This window comes from Egretta garzetta, unplaced genomic scaffold (assembly GCF_000687185.1).
Source record: "Egretta garzetta isolate BGI_Z169 unplaced genomic scaffold, ASM68718v1 scaffold474, whole genome shotgun sequence".
Lineage (NCBI taxonomy): Eukaryota > Metazoa > Chordata > Aves > Pelecaniformes > Ardeidae > Egretta > Egretta garzetta.
The window spans coordinates 870,484-888,706 of NW_009259524.1; the positions used below are offsets into that span (position 1 = coordinate 870,484).

Genomic DNA, 18,223 nt, shown 5'->3' on the forward strand with positions numbered 1-18,223 from the left:
TTACTTCTGTTCCCAAAGAGTTTCAGCATAGATGCTAGACACCAGCTTTTTCCTGAGACTGCAGCATACATTTCAGTCACAGCTCCAATAATGGAAGTATTTAATGTTGCTGTTTTCCTGATACACAATATCAATTTACTTTGCCGTCTGTTGTCTAGCAGTGGGTTATTTAGTGAGCTGTGATGGTGCAATATGCCAGAAAACATCAAAAAGTACAATATAATGCTTGCTTAGCCGATATTATATGCAAACAGTTAACAGAGTCAACTTCTGTTGTTCTGTGGACAGCACATATGCACATCCAGTACTCAGGCAGGCAATATATGCATCAGAACCAACCAAACAAGAAAACACAAACACTGTGCAGTATGCACCACGGTAAAATACTACTTTGCATTATAGAGACTTAACTAGTCAGTAATAAAAAGTGTCATCCGCATTTCAAATCTCCAGTGTATTAACCTACTTTCTCCAAATGCCATGGTCATTAAAATGCTGCAGCCAAGAGTTCCAGTTAATACTGGGTAAAACAACAGGACTTTTTTTAAAAACAGTGATTACAAAAATAAAAGCATGGCTTCTTGATGGTCTCCCTGAATCACAGTCACCTAAATAAAGCTTCAATCCAGGAAAAGCTTAGCAGGAAAGCAATCATTTTTTTTTTTTTTTGTATGTGTAAAAAAAGACCAGGAACTACAAGTAAATAGCAGCTGAGCAACAGATGAGGCACTAAGTGAAATCTGTTAGCAACTGCTAACAGCTTTGCTATTTTCTGTTGTTAAATTAAAAAAAAAAAAAGTAAAAAAGCAATGCAGTAGCAATTCCAATATGTTCAAAAATCTCAGATGCAAAAGACTAAAGCTCAGCGCTTCTTGTACTACAGATAAATACTTGGGTTGGGTTTTAATATCTCTAAATGCTTTGTTATTGATTATAAGGCAGAAACAAGCCAATGCACATGGACATATTATCAAGATAAAACTTGTTATAGTTGTATATGTGACCCAGCAAGTATAGCACAAACCCCCCACCGTAGACAAGTATGACACTTCCAGCACCTGCTTCAGCCTCAAGTTCTGCTTTCTTTTTTGTCCTTTACACCTAAAACCTAGTCATTTGCCAGAAAGTGCATGTGTCTTCATTAGCACTGAGCTTTCTGGCGAGATCTCATAAATATTTTCATTGTCCTTCTGGTCCTGGAGCTTTTATCACAGATGATCATCTCCTACTTAACTCAATCTTGACATGGGTTCAGCAAGTCTGTTTTCCTCTTTGGATGCATCTACATAGCACAGCAGAACTACACAGGCACAGCTGAAATAGCTCTGAACATAGCAGCCCACAAATTGCAAACAGCATGAACATATCTGTATGGGGTTCCAGTTAACGTCAAGATCAACTAGTTACATGGCTGCAGTCACTAGACTAGTTTAAAAAAATGCATGGCATCGCCCAGCCCCAGGCAGATATATCCTCTTCCCGCTCCTGCCAGTTGCTTTCTTAACTTCTTTTCTCTTGGGTGTTTCTCTCTGGTCGGTCTAGCAAGGGCTCCATTCCTTGTTCCTCATTTTGGTGGTCTCCCACAGTACAACTATCACCATACCTACAAAAGGCACACTACAGATTTCCTTAGGTGTTCACATTTCTAATGCCTCCTGTAGCAGGTTCCCCTTCCAATTTAAACTCAGCATGTCAAAACCCGAGCTCATCTGTTTCTAAATACTTCTTTCTACTTCTTTCTCTTAAGCTACCAAGAATTATTAGTCACCTTGCCTGTTGCAGAAGCTCACAACTTTGTCATCTTGAGCTTCTCTCTTTCCTTCCACAGATGTTCTACCAATAAATCATGCCAGTTTAATCTCCACAATGTCACAGAAAATCTGGCTGTTTCTTTCCATCCATGCTGCTAAAACACTTGATCATTCAAACCTTCTTACTGCAGCCTCCTCCTCCCTAGCTCCCCTGACACTCACTCCTCACATCAGTGCAAAACTCCGGTTTGAAAAATACCTCTTGAATCTAGCATTCAGTCAGTATTTGACCCTAAGTTCCCCCATTACTTTGCTATTATTTCTTTTAAAAACATTCAGATTAATTGTTTTTGGGTTTTTGTCATGCACAACAGTTTCTCCCTGAAAAAATACCATCCTGGTTTTGCTCATCTTGAGCAGGACATATGGTCCCCAATTCTTTTGTAAACACACACTTTGCTCTTGTTCAGTCTTTAGAGCTCACCACCCTTCTTTCACTTTTATCATGGCTGGGATTCCCTAGGACCCTCACCTTCTCAGGAAGGAATTTCTTTTCCAGAACAATTTTATAAATTCTAGGAAAAAACACTGACGAGGACACAGAACCTCTAAAAACCTCCCAGTTGAACTCTTAGCTCTTACAAACAGCTCCTTCTCTGTTCATTACAACCTGTTGCTTCCATCTTTGTGGCTTTGTACAGATTTTCACTGGTGTGGGATAGAAACTCCCATTCTGTGCAGCCATACAGATAAGTAAATACTATTAAAAATTACTGTCTGCTAGGAAGACTATCAACCTAAACAAAAAGCAAGTTTATGAAAAGAACAGACGTATAAAGCTCATGTACAACCAAAATGTGAAATATATTCTGAAAAAAGGAATCACTAAGAATGGTAACCTATTGTTCCCAGCTTTGCATATTGAACATTATCAGATTTTTGCCAAACTATCAGATTGCCAGCTACAATCGCTTGTTTTGGATTCTGATGTCATCCCATGTTCTTTCTGGCTCAGGCATCGCGCCCCCGTAAGCAAGACTTTGCACTTCAAACTTCGAATCTGCCAGTGACACATGAAACAGAACACTTATGCTTTTGTCAGACCTCTGTGTCACTCCCCTCCTCTTCCAACATCCCTATTCACGCCAAAGAGTTAAAAAGAAGAATTAAAATAGAAATAAAGCTTAAGATACACAAGAGAGTTGTTGAAGTCACCCTCCTAATTATTCAGTGTTTTGACTACTGTTCCATGTTAAGCCCTATTTCTTTAAACAGTATGAACACAAATGCACGTGCAACGCACAGGTGTGAGTATGTGACTCCTCAGCATTCCTAAAGAGCCCCATTTGAATGCAGACTGGTATACCCACGCACCTTCATCATACGAACACTAACAACTGCTGAAATCATGCAAATTCAGCACATAAGCATGCCTGCATATTTTTGACAATATCTCTACAGTGTTCAAAAGTTAGGACAATATTGAGGATTCCTATTGATGATATATGGAAGAAAGTCAGCTTAAACCTTCCATGTCAATATAAACACAAGCCATTTGACTCCAGAGGACATACCAACAGAAAGCTCCAATGCAAGTTTGTGTACCACTGCCCTAATGAGTATCATTGTAAGTGAATGATCTTGCAGCTGAATTTCTTAGATAACTAGTTAAATGCAACTTTGCCTAAGTGATGATTGTGGCTTTTGTATGCATTTGGCTTGTCTACAATACAGCACACTAAGAAACACCAGTAGCCTCCTAAAGCCAGCGTTAATTGTTCAGTGCCACAAATAACCACATGATCATACAGTCTAATCTCTTCCAGGTGATCATTAAATTTCATTCACATACCCTATATTTATTGCAAAGATCTACTTAAATGGTAACACTTTAATCCTCAATAAACAGGTACCAGAGGCAGGGGTGATCGCAGCCAGAGTGCCTACAGCACCAAAGGCTCCAGCAACAGCAAGGAAATGGCCTGAAGAACTTTCTCTAATATCTGATGATTCCAGAGATGCAAAACCAATCAATAATCACAGAAGAAATCCAAACACTTGCGTGCTGGGTAGGGAGGACGGTGAGCTTTTGACCATGGCAGGTGAATGGGTGAAGCTGCGAAGCTAAGATTTGATCACAGCTAGTGGCTTTCAGCAACTGCAAATGTTACTAGACTGTTTACAGTAACACGAGCAATCCTGCTCTCCCCAAAGCTTGTAAAGGAAGCAGATAAGCAAGGGAAGAGAAGGCAAGGGTCTGAGCGTGGGAGTGGGTCATGTATTACTCAGAAATATTCCCCACAAAACCTCCCCCACTGACACACGCTTGTTTTTAGCCTGAAACCTTGAATCTTTTCTGACATATGGGAATGAATTTCAAAGGCACAAAACGACATTTTGTCTGCCAAACGTCTTCTGCCTCAGCTACAAGTTTGGTGTAAAAGTATAAACTGCTTTCTTTTTAAATAACATAAACATTATTTTCAGTCCAAGTGAAATAATTTTTCCACTATTTTATGAGAGTATCAGTTGTTCCCTACATTATAATGAGAATGGGTGGCTGTTTTGCTGTTTAAAATGGCATACCTCAACATGACACCAAAGCCTTTCTTCTTTTTCTTTTCTGGATCTTCATTTTCTTCCTTCCTTTTCTTCTCTTTGATTTTAGATTTGCCCTTTTCCTTTTTCTTCTCTTTCTCTCTATTTTTTTTGTCTTTTTTTGCTTTGGTTTCTGCATCTTCTATTTCAGGGTTCCCTGGAGGGGCAGATTCCATGTTCTGAGCTTCTTGACCAGAGTGAGAGCTCTTATCAGAGAAACCATCTGCACAGAATGAAAAAGAAGCAGTGGGGATGGCTAGGGGTCACCAAAATGCAAATACATGAAATACAGCATGAACATCCACAAAGCGCTCAAATGACTCACAACGCTTACTCATTTAATTGAGTAATTTAAAAAGCAGACTAAACATATCTAGCGAATTCAATCAGATTTCTATTGTAAATTAAATACAGAGTTATTCTAGTAACTTGTTTTCTAGTTATTATTCCTGATACAAAAATCCTGACATGCAAAACAACATTCTATTTGAAATCTAGCTTGTTAACCTCCATCAGCTCAAGAAAACTGGCACGCTGGGATGCAAACACTGAGAGCTTACTTCAACACGGGATTCTGGTGACTGACATAACCAACCTACGTAACAAAACTATTTCATTCACTCCCGTGAAATCTTTCTATTTTCATGGCTGAACAAGAAATACAGAAAGCGTTCTGTCTGTTTGGAGAAGAGCTGTGTTGTTTCTATTTGGGGGGCTCAGGATCCAAGCACAGCTTTATGCTTCATGCTAAAGGAGACATATTTCCAGACTGGGGTCTATAAGCCCATGGTGACAGAATGAGCAGCAGGGTGCTATCAATACACTCTGCCTTGTCTATAACAGGAAACAAATTTCCTGGTTGGAGAAGGGGGAATTGTAGACAGCTCTGTAAAACAAGCAAGATAATTTTTAATGTAATCTGAAGAAGGCAGCTGCTTCTTGAAGTTGAAAAATATAATTATTTAAGGATTGAGTTCTAAATCCTCCAACCCACCCCCACCCCAACAGAGATCTGTGAAACACTTTACACTAAACCCAGTCAAGGTTGGATGGGGTACTGCAAAGACACCTCTATTCAGTGGAAGACACAAGCAGCTTTTAAAATGTGATGAACCACAATTGGACGAAATCACTTGCTTATGTGCTTTATTGAGTTGGCCCTCAGCAGTGCTAAGTGAAGGTGGCTCCCTCAGTAAGTGCCATTAGCAACATACCTTCTTCTCCATCTTCAGGTCCATCGTAAGACTTGTCAATGGCAGCTCGGAAACTCTCATTACACCCCCGACCACGGACCACATGAGGCCTGGGCCTGTGAAAAGGGAGTTCGTTCTTCCTAACTTCAGCCACAGCAGTCTGAAGACTCTCAAGAGAACTGGACTTCTTCAATCCCAGAGTAGGACCGAAATCTTTGCCAGAAGAGTCTGGAAAACAAATAGTTACGTTTTTATACCTAAAACCACACAGAGGAATGAAAGTAGTCAGACAGTTACATTTACAGCAGTTCCGTGGATGGGAAGGGTCTGGATTCCCTGGAGCACGGCCTGTTTCCATGGACAAGCAAAATATTAAATTTTTGGAGCAGAAGCCATACAAAGTTAGCTGGAAAGCAGACGGCACTTGGTACATGATGCTGACTGATGGCAAGAATGAAGTTTATATGATTGACAGAGACAATTCAATTTTTCATGTATCTGATCTGGAATTTCCGTTTCATAAAGACCTTCGCACACATCTAACAAACACTGTTCTGGATGGGGAAAAATCATCGACAAGGTTAATGGACAGGTTGTCCCTTGGTACTTGATATATGACATTATTAAGTTTAATGTTGCCCAGAGAGGTAGTGGAGGCCCCATCCCTGGAAACATTCAAGACCAGGTTGGACGGGGCTCTGAGCAACCTGATCTAGTTAGCGGTGTCCCTGCTCCTGCAGGGGGGTTGGACGAGATGACCTCTAGGGGTCCCTTCTAACCCAAAACATTCTATGATTCTATGATTTAATTGTGTACTTTATTACTTGAGGCCTTTGAAATAGTATGCAATCAGTGTAATTTGTTCTAAAAATAACATTAAGTTAAACCTAGTTCAGTAGATATCCCTGTTCAGAATTGGAGGGAATGGCACGTAATTTACAGACCTGACAACAATGGTGGGCAATAGCTGGCTCACTCTGTCACTTTAAAGCCTGCACCAGTGATAAGGATGGGGTTGCTTCCTCCCCCTTTGACAGCGATGTCCAACTGGACAAGGAGAGTCTCAAGGAGAATATTATCCTTAAGACTCACAAAACCAAACACTGCTATACAAAAAGAGTTTTGGTTTTTGGAATGAGTCAGGTTGTATGAATTTTCAAACATATTTATCCTGTGATATTATTAGTTCTCTCTCAGTTTTCTCCAACCTTTTTCTTCAAGCTGAAACTGGTGCTATGATATCAACATACACAGCAGGTTTTTCAAGAAACAAGTATTTCCAGCAAAGTACAGCTTAACATAAATGATGTTGCTGCCTCTTCCCTTGTTTATAGGCATAAGAAAGCACTTAATACAAAAAAGAGCAAATACCTTCCCAAGTTTCCCAAACCTTTCCTCTCTTTGGATTCTTGACTATCTGACCTTAGAAACGCTCTATTTTGTGGCAGCATTACTATTAATTAGCATTAATATAGTAATAGCACAAGACAAAGAAAAAAGTTCAACGAATACATGCATACTGATCAATGAAGAAATTACAGCTTAATTTAAAAGCGTTTGTGGCACCTACTTAGATTTTACATGGCAGAACAGCGAGTGTGACATAGACAGTGAGGAAGAGACTTCACCTTGCAATATGCCTTCCTGTCTTTGAAAACACAAATGCTTTTGTTTTCATCTTTTAAGTGATACTAACGCAAGCAACAGGAGAATATAAGAACAGAAGACCTTCACATACATGTCGTCCATATACTGTGAAGTCTGAAGAGATTCAAGGATCACAGAAAAGACAGATATGATAGTACTATATGCTGTGATTTTAGCAATCCTGTGGGTATTTCTGAACTAAAACAGTGTGATCAGTGAATTCTCAGAAGGAAAAAAGCTAAGAATCAGCAGCAAATAGAGACTCATCAGTAGTGTCTACCTAAAGCAATTTACACTTCCATTGCCTGCAAACTGATGTGTAGCTGAAAATAGCGTGGAGAGGTGGGGGTATGTGGGGAGACAAACAAGTTTAAGGGAAGCCTGGTTGCATGGTCACACTGCGCAACCCTCTTTTGTTCACTAATTGCCATTCTGGAGACTACCGTCATTGCAAAATTAGCAAGTGCTAAACTGGAGTTAGAGCAATGACTTGCAGACATCATAAAGGTGCCTAAAATCACTAAAAACTTGTGCATTAGTAAGAGGCACTGTGGTGCCTATCTCAGGCTGAGGAGGAGCAAAACTAAGGGAAGCATAATCACTGTAAAAGGTGGGAAAGTGAAAGCCACTCTGATCAGCGGAGAAAATCTTCCTTGGTTTTCAGTCAGAAAACAGCTTTGATGGGTTGCTTTTGCAGAAGATAGGGCACGGTAGTAAATCTGGCAGAAAGCAGAGCTCTCAGCCTGGCTGGGTCACAGGCCTAAGTTGAGGGCTTCCTAGTTGGAGGTGGGCAACGGCAGGCCAGGGGCTATGGCTCCCACCTCTGTGGGCAGCAGACACCCAGTGCACTGCCTGCAGAGCCTCCGAGGAGTGGTATTCACTGGGTGATGGTTTAAAGGCAGCTACAGCACCTGCGAGGAAGCAATGGCCACAGCCCCACCTCCAGAAGAAGGGCCACCATCGCTCTACACGGCTGCAGACCTCACCGATCAGGAGGTTTTGCAGCCAATGCTGATTTCCAGGTTGCTGCAGCTACCCAGCTACCTGAAATAGCTGTGACAAAAGCCAGCGCAAAGGTGTTTATGTACACATCCCAGTACAAGCTGTACTACATTAAATTAGTGCCCTAAGCTGTATTACCCGAAAAAAAAATAAAAAGTCTCAGGTTAAATGCTGGTTAGAGCCTGTCTTATATAAAGCTAAACCAATTACTCAGACTGGAAGACTACTCTTAACATATGAAGGCCATTCCGAAGAAAATCCACGCAAACACCTAAGGTTTGGAGTGACATGCTCAAATGTTACATGCACCAAAAAGCAAGCCGTCTGCTCAGCCTCGCTGCGGTTTGCCCTGCACGCACTGTAATGCAGGTTTTCGGCACCTGGTCCCACACCATCCAGATCAGTCAGGGTCACCAAGAAAAGGTTCTTTGTCCATTACTTGCCTTAAACAATTGCATGGGAAACTCAGAGTTATTGGCAAAGTATGCTCCTTTCTGTATAAATAGTCTTTATTTTGCTCTTTTGTCCTAACATGAAAGTCCCCCTGAGGAATTAATTTTAGTAATAACTAGCAATAACTTCCTGTTTTTTGATATTTTAAAGAGAACACTTACAGTGACTTTCATGCAGTATTTTCAGTTTGATACTAAAAAGAGGAAAAAAGAAACTAAATGGGGCACTCTTTAGCTACCAAGTAAACTCAGAACACCACTACCTTGGAAAACTGTTCTTTTTTTTTCCTACTGTCCCCAAAAGAAACAGAATTGCCTTATGATCACTTCATTGCCTAACATTACCAAATAACGTGCTACCTTAAAAGATAGGATAAAATGGCCAAGTTTAACTGTATTTCTCCCACACTGGCAAAGAAAGTTAAATTTTGTCTGTGATCTTCCTGTGTTCCACCATTTAAAAGGTATCCTCATTTATTCAAAAACTTCCTGAGAACCTTTTAGTCACAAATTAGTATTAAACAGTTAGTTGCCCCTTTCTAAGACTATAGTAATTTAGTCTGAAATTTCACTGCCAACATTGAAGTTTCTCACTATTACCACAAAAATCCACGCATGAAGAAGCATCTGAACCCAGGTGAAATATGATTGAATTTTTTATTATTGATGACAGTAGTAACAATGGAACCTCAATAAGAAGGGGAACATTCAGTCAAAGAGTTTACATCCTTGGATATTCTCACCAGGTTTTTCAGTGAGAATTTCATATTTTTGCATTTCATCTTTTACTCCTTTTTTTCTTTCCCTCTAAGGCTACAGCCATCACATATTAGTGCACAACTAAAGAAACAGGAGCTAAGGAGCTTCCCTAAGCATGGAGACCAGTCCCTTTGCTTTCACAGCCAGCATCTATTACTCGATGCTTTACAGACAGACGCACAAGACTCTAAAAAACAAGTACCAGATCCCAACCAGGGACATTTCCCTCCCCTGCCCTCCCCCCGCTCCACCCCCACCAGTACCTTTTACATTTCTGCAGACCTTAATGCAGGCCATAAGCCTGAAAACATGAATTTTTCCTCATAGGTAAAAAAAACCCCACAACCAAACCAACAAATAAACAACAAAAAAACCCCTCTCATCTTTTACAAGTTACTAACAGGGACTTATGGGGGAGCACGGTGTGTGTATGTGTGCATGTACACATCTAGCCCTACCCAGATTTTGAATACAGAAGTATAGTTTGGCAGTGAGAAATTTAATTGTTCACTTTGTAAACATGTTTCTTTTTCATGGACTTTAAATTCTTGAGCCCTCATTTTACTGATTCTTCTAGCACAATGATAAAAAGTAATTTTTACTGACGCATCCGCTATTTTTTTTTTATAAATGATGAATTACTTTATGCATCTCTGCTGAATTTATGAGAGAAAACAACAACTGACGTCAGTACCTGCCTACGACTGGCTGAAACCAGGTTGCTGGTTCCTAGATGATATCTGTAACTGATCATCCTTTAACTGAAAGATGGTATTACACGTACCATAATTTTCTGCTCAATGCCGACATGGCTACCACAGATTTTTTTTCTTTGCATCCCAGTAAAAGTAAACCTGCTTTCTGTTCTTTTATTACTATTATTATTAGTTTCAGGTATTTCCATGCTTCTCTTTTTCCCACATCTGCACATTCCTTTCTTTTTTTTTATAGCCCAGCAGAAGGAAACATGCCAAAAGGAAGGTGTCAGTCATGAAAATCAAAAAGTAACAAATGACACAGCGTTGTGGGCAATGCAAGCCACCCCAAAGGCATGTGTAGATACAGTGGAATTGAAGAGAAGCCATGAATCACCACCACTCTAAATGAAATACAACTCCTAAGGCACCCTAAACAGTAAACATTTTATATACTTATCATTAATTTTACTTCTAAAATAATGTTTCTTTTTGAAAACTGAAACTGTATGAATATGCCTAAAGGATAATATTTAGAGGAACATATTTGTGTGGGCTAGATTAATTTGCTGTTTACATTTTGAAAGATATAGTGAGGTAAAAACCAGTTTTGAAGAAAAAAAAGAAGGGAAAGTGGCCCTGAGAAACTAGAATAAACACGAAGTTGCAATAGATCAGAAATAGTCTGGCTCTGTATTTACCAGAGCCCTAAAGACACACATTCTTGGTTCCTACCGCATTGCACATGATGGAGGTACACGTGTTAATAGAGAAGAGAAAATGGTTAGGAAAACAATGAGTCTTCTACCCTGCAGGCACTGGGACATGAGTGCTTTTAGCAGGCAAACAACTATTAGTTCATGAAAGACCAAGGCTGACTTCTTTTGCGGTAGGACTCAGCATGAGATACGCCAACAGCTCCTCAGGAAGCAACTACAGCCCAGTGCCTGTCCTGCTTTGGACATACACCTTGAGTAACATTCATGATGCCCAACTTGGCCTCACTGAACCCAGGCCGACCCCATCCTGATTGATCTAACTGCTTGCTCTATAGGTATCTCTTCTCTAAAGCAATTGGGGCATGTTTGAAGTATCTTTTGATACATATACGTTCCCATGATTTTCCAAATACAATCAATTCACAGATATGCTTGGGTTTTTTATACAAATTAATGTATTGCTAACCTTAAATTGCCCCTGCAGAGGTGAGGATAGCAAGCATGGTTTCGGAAACACCCTGACTTTTGTTCAGGAAGGAAAAAGCAGGATTTCTGTTGTACAGAATCAAATTCTATAGATATCAGGTTGGTAAAATCGGCCCCCCTCAGCAAAATTTAGTCAAAATATAGCCCTGCTGTAGGGAAACCTTTTGTATGAGAATGAACCAAATCTGTTACCCAAGTGAAAGATGTCCAAAGATACAAAAGGCAAGAGACAGCCAGTAAGACTTGACTGCTTTAGTCTTCCCTCAACTCCTTTTGGAAATTTACCTCTAAATAAATTGGTGTATAAAGTGAAAACTGCGAGTGTCTCTTTTAATAAGCTTAAGGTCAAAAGATAAAACATTTGCCATTATTACCAATCTCCATGTGCCATAAACATCAGAGAATAGTTAGACAGACATGGTTCTTACCCACAGGGTTGCAACATCATATGGTGACTTAAATTAATTAATGTTCAATTCTTTCTGAACCATTTTGTTTAATGTAGTTTCATTTATTTCTGGTAGGGCTCACAGTATGCGCAACTGCAAAGAATTTTTTCCTCTCCTGTTTTTAGATTCAGATACTTCCTCAATCATCAATCGATTTAATGCAGAGAATGAAGTCGAAAGGGGGAATTTGAAAGTCATTACACCACGTAGCTTGTGATTTTCAAATGAAGAGCTTTAACAGGACATTTTTGTAGAACAACCTTAGATCATACCGTAGCCTTTTCTTCAACACTAGTTTATACAGGTAGCGTAGAAAAGATTATTAACTGCTCAATAAAAAGCAAGAGAAAAATCACTATCTTGCACTAACCTATTAAAGACAACATGTATTGTTTTGCTCATTTTATACCTCAAACCAAGCATTCCGAATTATAAGCAGGAATACTGAACGCAGAACAACCCCACACCTGACAGGAAAAAAAAAAAAAAAAATCTTAGAAAGAGAAATCAAAGCATGGGAGAATTTAACAAGTTCTCTGATTAAGAGAGCCAGCTACAGTCTTCAGATTTACAGATATTTCAATCTATTTTACTACATATAATGATTGCAGTTTAGCTCATATTTGCACAAACTGCAATTTCAACTATGAATAATGGCAGTTCACAATTTGTAGCCCAGAAGGTGCGCTGAGCTTCAGCCAACTGAAGAGGAAAGGCTTGGAATAAGGCAGCCATTAGGCAAGAGGCAAAATGCACTACTGTCATCGTAGAAACGTATGCTGGTGTTGCTGTTTTCTATAGTCTTATCACTAACAAACACTGACAGTGTAAAAGATGACATTAATATTTCAAAAAGAATAGTATCTACAGCATTGAATGTCTCAAAAAAGCTATGAAGTTTCACAGTGCAACAATATTAAAGCTAAGAATTAGGAGCAAAAGAAGAAAGAGGTTCAAGCAAAAGCACTCAGGGAAAGGGCACATGCATTTGCTAGGTTAGTGCTGAATGTTGGACAAAATGCAGCCAGGCCTGCCTTTGCACAAAAGAACGTCCGATGTTATCTGTTGAAATAATTAGTTTTCTTTATTTGGTTACACAAGTTTAACCTCTCACATAACCTCCCACTTCACAGTATAGCTCTGCATCCAGTGAAAAGCCTTCCTAGGCATCTGAGCCCCTACTCCTCCAGCAGGCTTGTTTTCGCTTTCTAGTTGGTGCAAACTAAAGCACTTGCCCTTCGAACAGGTCCCAGTATAAATTAAGCTACCTGACCTTCTACAAAGCAGGAGCTTGCTCCTCGAGGATATTTATGTATATCAAATTGATTTTAGATATAGCTGTTACAACCTGCTAGAGGAAAACAGCTATACGAAAAGCAATGCAGACAGGAAGAAGTCCAGGTTTTAGAAAATATGATTCCCCAGTGATTTCAGGCACCTTGTAAACTGATCAGCCTGGAACTGAGTAGTAGTAAAAAAATTCCAGTGCCCTGCGATTGCTTTACTGCTATTTCCACACCCCCCTCTGATAAGGTCAAACATTTCAATCCGGCTTTAAAAGATTGGGAAATGTGACACAGAATTTCTGAGATTAATTGATATAAATTACACTTCTCAAACTAAACCAACATTTTTGTTTCCAGGCCAAAGTTTAACACAAAGCGAGAGTCCCTGCGCTAATATTTAAACAAAGTCACTTTTCATGGTATGAGGTGAACATCTAGAGCGTTACCTTCGACCTGTGGGACAGAGGAGGAGACTTCCTCAGTAGCACAACAGAAGAAAGCAAGCCAATACTGACGTTAAATTCATGGTTATGATCTATTTCATTGAGCCTTAAGCCTGTTTTGAAATAAACTGCTGAATTATTACTCAATCTCAGTCATCAAGCCTGAAATCATATTTTTAAAAGTGACTAACTTAAATTAAAAGGATGCAAAAAGTTCATATTAAGCTTTCTCTTTTCTTTGCTAATTGAAAGCTTTTATTGAGTTCTTTACCTGTGAATGCAGAAAGAAATTTTCTCATATCAATCATTTTATTCACAATTATTTTCTTTTTTAAAAAGTGGTATGTAATTTTTATGCATTAGATTTTGGCCTGGATACATTTTTACAAACACTCATATAAGCTGCATGTTAAAGACTGCTTTAAGCATCATTCAGGGATTAATTTAAGCTATTGCAACAACAAGGAAGGTGATTATTGTAAAAGAAAAGCCAAGCCAAGGCAACAAAAATACATTTAAATTTCACCAATTTAACTTGCAATTAAAAAATAAATTATATAAACCACTTCCTTTGTGTGTTTTTCCTTATCTGTGAACCTTAAGACTAAGAAAAAAAAGCTAGATTTTTAACAAAATAACCTGGAAAAAGGATACCTTTTGCTAATAATGGCATTGCTGTGGTACACCTGCCCACCCTCTGATCAGTGAATCTTACATGCTTGAGATATTTATGAGCTCTCTTTATTGCTAACACCCCCACCCCCAACTGCCCAACAGGCGCTCTAATTTAAGATGCTCTAAATATTGTTGCCATGGGTGACACATGAACATGGAGTAAGGCAAAGCTCTGCTAATAAAAAGGCTTTCACAGCATTTCAGTCCTTGCTCATAAGTAAAGTTAAAATTTATGGCTTTTAAAATACTGGATCTGAGAGAGGTCAGGTTAAATGGCTGCTAGTAATAAAAGGAATCAATATGCCCCAGCATCTGAAGCAGCCAGCAAACTAAATAAACACTTCATCCAAATCCACTTGGCCCTGAATTAAAAGAACATAAAATACTGTATTTATTTTGTTTGCCCTCCACCAGTCCATGGTCTGCATCACTACATCCGCTAGAATTCTACACAGAGCAAGCAACAAACATATGTTGGCCAAGTAGCAATTAAACTGTATGTCAAAGCTAGGAGCAATTAACTGGGCATTAACCTTATCAGGGAACCACTTCTGGATTAGCCAACTACAAACAGGCAAACATCTCAGTCTGGGAAGATTCTGACACGTGTATTTACAAAAGCTTCAGAGGACTCAGACTTTCTGTCTCAGGCACATACAGAGTAAATGAGCCATTTCCAATAATAACCCTTTATTCATAAACCCCGAACAAAACCAGAATCACCTTTTCCAGCGATTAGTGTGTCCTATTAGCATAGAAATGCAAGACAGTTTGTTGATTACAGCACTTTAAAATAAAGCAGACCAAAAGAAGTAGTGAACTCACATCTTTGGCTCCTAGTCTACATTTGGTTCAGTTTACAGATTGATTTCCAGAAGAAGTTATGAAAGCCTATTTTATTCTGTTTATTTGTACACGTTGAAACAGAAAGTGCATAGGTTAATTTTCAGTTCAAGAAATTAATGCACATTTTGCTTGAAGTTGCCAGCAGATAACCTGTATAAAAGGTCCGCCTACACTTGTAATCAATCTATCTATATATACAGACACACACAGAGGCCATTCGGGAAGGCATGCATATTTTTGAAATGGCTTTGTTTGCGAGTTTAATAATATTTGTTGCAAAACAGTTTTGAGAAGTTGATGTCAAAACCCAACTCTTGAATGGGAATATGCAGAATTTTGTCACACCTACTATTAACAAAGAGAAACAGTTATCTGGCACAGCTCTGACTCAAAATCCCTACAGAATTTGAAAGGATTATGTAGGTTTTCAGCAAAAGTCCTCAGCAAAGGTTCCTTTTTATTTCCTAGTGAGATTTTTAAGATTATTTGAATGCTTAAAAAATTGATAAAAGTATTTTATTATAGATTCCTCACAGCTGAATCCATAGTTGTTATAGTAGTTATATTGGGTCTTTAACCTAGCTTTATTTTACATGCTTCAAATTTTTTTTTTCCTCCTTAAATTATCTTCTGTGCTAAAACTTCTTTGCTTGGTCTCATTCCAGAGATGAGGATTGGTTTTAGAAAAATAAAAAAAAAACCAAAGAATACACCTCCCTCTTTCCATATCTGAATAACTGAGGAGTGGGAAATGTACATTCTTCCAGCCAGGTAATCCTTTTTTTTCCCTATTCACCAATAACTCAAAAAAACCTGAAAGGAAACCTTTCAAGCTTCGCATGCAAGTAGGCTGTGAACTAAGTCCTTCACTAAATCTTTTAGGGAAGGAAAGTTTAATTTCCATGTCTAGGTTATTTCCTCTAACATTAGTTGGATCTGGGCAAACTTGGCTGTAAACTCGTGCCTAAAGTACAGGAACAGAAATACATATGCACTCCCATAGGTACGTGAGCATACAATGATATTCCACGTGCACAGTTTCAGCAACTACAAGGATCCCGTCAACTGACACACCAGAAGCGAGAAATAAATACTCACACATGCTCCTCAGTCTATATGTTTAAATAAGTTGCAGAGTTTAATAAGAAACTCAAGATGACAGAGGGTCCTGGGTACAGAAAGAACATAAGTAAAATAAAGACTTTAGTACTGAGAACAATTATTTTGTAGGTGTTAAAACATGAAAAGTGTTTTCAGGGCTTTCTTCCACAAAACTGCATCCTTAGAAAAATCATGTCCAATTCATGGAACACATGGCGAGGAATTTTACTTCTAAACAGCTGCAGCCCTGCATTTTGCTAAACTGTTCTGTAGTGTGCAACGACACAGACTCACACCCAGTGACATCTGGCTGTCTTCTGGAGTTTTAACAGACATGATTCACAACCGCATTACAATCCCAGCCTTGCTTAAAAATAAAGTCAAAATACCACTTTAGTTATACTGGTTAATTCTGAGACCTAGTCTATACAATTTACTTTACATTTGTTTGGGCATGTATAGTACAACCCTTCCTCAAGAGGTTTGCAGCCCCCTTGCTAGATATGTTATGGTGTGTCATTTTAATGAAAAAGTTATTTTTAAAAAGAAGCCAGCAAGGATGTGAATGAGAGATCAAATAAAGCTGGTTTCATAAATCTGGGTTTTTTTGAAAATTCCTTACATTCTTAGATGCTTAGCAAATGTGCACCTAGCCTCTGATATCCCCCATGGAAAAGGCAACCTCCCCAGATCTCTAAGTTCTGTCTCCCTTGCAGCAATTTTTAGTATCCCAAAGATGTTACTCTTATTAATTACCAAGTTGTGTGTTTAGGATCTTTTCAATATGCAATTTTGAATTGCTCAATGTGTTTTAATGGCAAATTAGAAAAGCTAATGGAATTGCTGCATGGAACAACTTTGAATATGATTTAACTGTAGTACCAAATGAATACAAACTTTTCTTGAGGTCTTCTTATCCGTTTTTCTTGCCTACGTACAAATGAGGTTACCTTGTTCCCTTTCACTTGCCCAATAAATGGAGAGTAGATACACATATGCTCCCAAACATAGTATGTTACCAGACTGCAGAAATGTAGAGTCAAAAGAGAAAAAAAGAGTCATTCCAATTCTTTTGGTGACATCCCTCCTCAACCAATGGGGACATTTCTGGAGAAGTTAGTCAAAGCAATATGCTAAATTATAATTAAAAATGCCAAATTTCTCCAGGTATAACAGGATGGTAAGCAGCAGCCATGGTGCTACTGCAACTAAGATAACGTGACACAAGTTAAGTACAATCAAATGACATAAAATACAGGCAAATCCAAGATGGCTTATCTTAAAAAAAAAATAAAGTTTTCCTCTAAGCTGGAACTCAATATTATTGGAAAACACTTGATTCTGCTCAGTGACTCCATACACTCTTGAAGCATGAACCAGAGTTTAGCTATGAGTAGAACAGGATGCACTTGGATAATCAGACTTTTATTCAACCATATCAGAAAACCGATACAGTACCATGGATCAGGTGCTTATTTTTGGCTTTTTTAATACTAAAAGGATAGCACATCGGTCTCTCTTTGCCCTCAGAATCCAGATACTGTCCATAAACACAGTCTACTTACACATGAAGGCAAATATATTTGGGACATATACCCAGTCATACAACATAAAGGTATAGAACTTCATTCTTTGCAATCATGTCACTTCTCAGCTGCATTTCTAAATGCTATGAGAAAATAAAAATTAGATACTACTACTTGTGTTACTAGCCCTTCAGTAGATTGTTAAAACTAAATAACGAGTATCACTAATATTCTTGAAATTATAAGCTTTTGCTCCAACTACAATAAAAGCCAGTCTCATAAACACTAAGGGCAAATGCGCACAAACATTTTGAACAGTTTCAAGGATATTAAGTAGCTCTGCCAGATTTCTCTAGCAACATCAGAACATCTTATTTTGCCTTTTCACAGTGGCTAGTGCTACCGTTCAACTTTTTCAGGTTGACCAGCTGTATAGGAAAATAGCTCTCGTTCAATGATTACCTTACATAAAAAACTTCTGGCACCTATATGATTATACTAACTTTGTTTCTTCTGTATCAAGAGTGAACGCTTGCATCTGTACTCTGTCCTGTATCTTTTTTTTTTTTTTTTTTTTTTTGTGAAATTTTTTTTC

At 38.6% G+C, this 18,223-nt stretch overlaps 1 protein-coding gene across 1 annotated transcript in view; it reads right to left on the bottom strand.

Moving 5' to 3' along the window:
- PARD3B (par-3 family cell polarity regulator beta) overlaps positions 1-18,223 on the bottom strand; it is a 397,127-nt gene that overhangs the window by 134,651 nt on the left and 244,253 nt on the right. Inside the window, exons 17-18 of the mRNA XM_035893042.1 lie at positions 5,564-5,770; positions 4,338-4,572 (exon numbers count right to left, since the gene is read on the bottom strand). Of these exons, the coding sequence (XP_035748935.1) occupies positions 4,338-4,572; positions 5,564-5,770 (442 nt within the window). The remainder of the gene's footprint in view (positions 1-4,337; positions 4,573-5,563; positions 5,771-18,223) is intronic.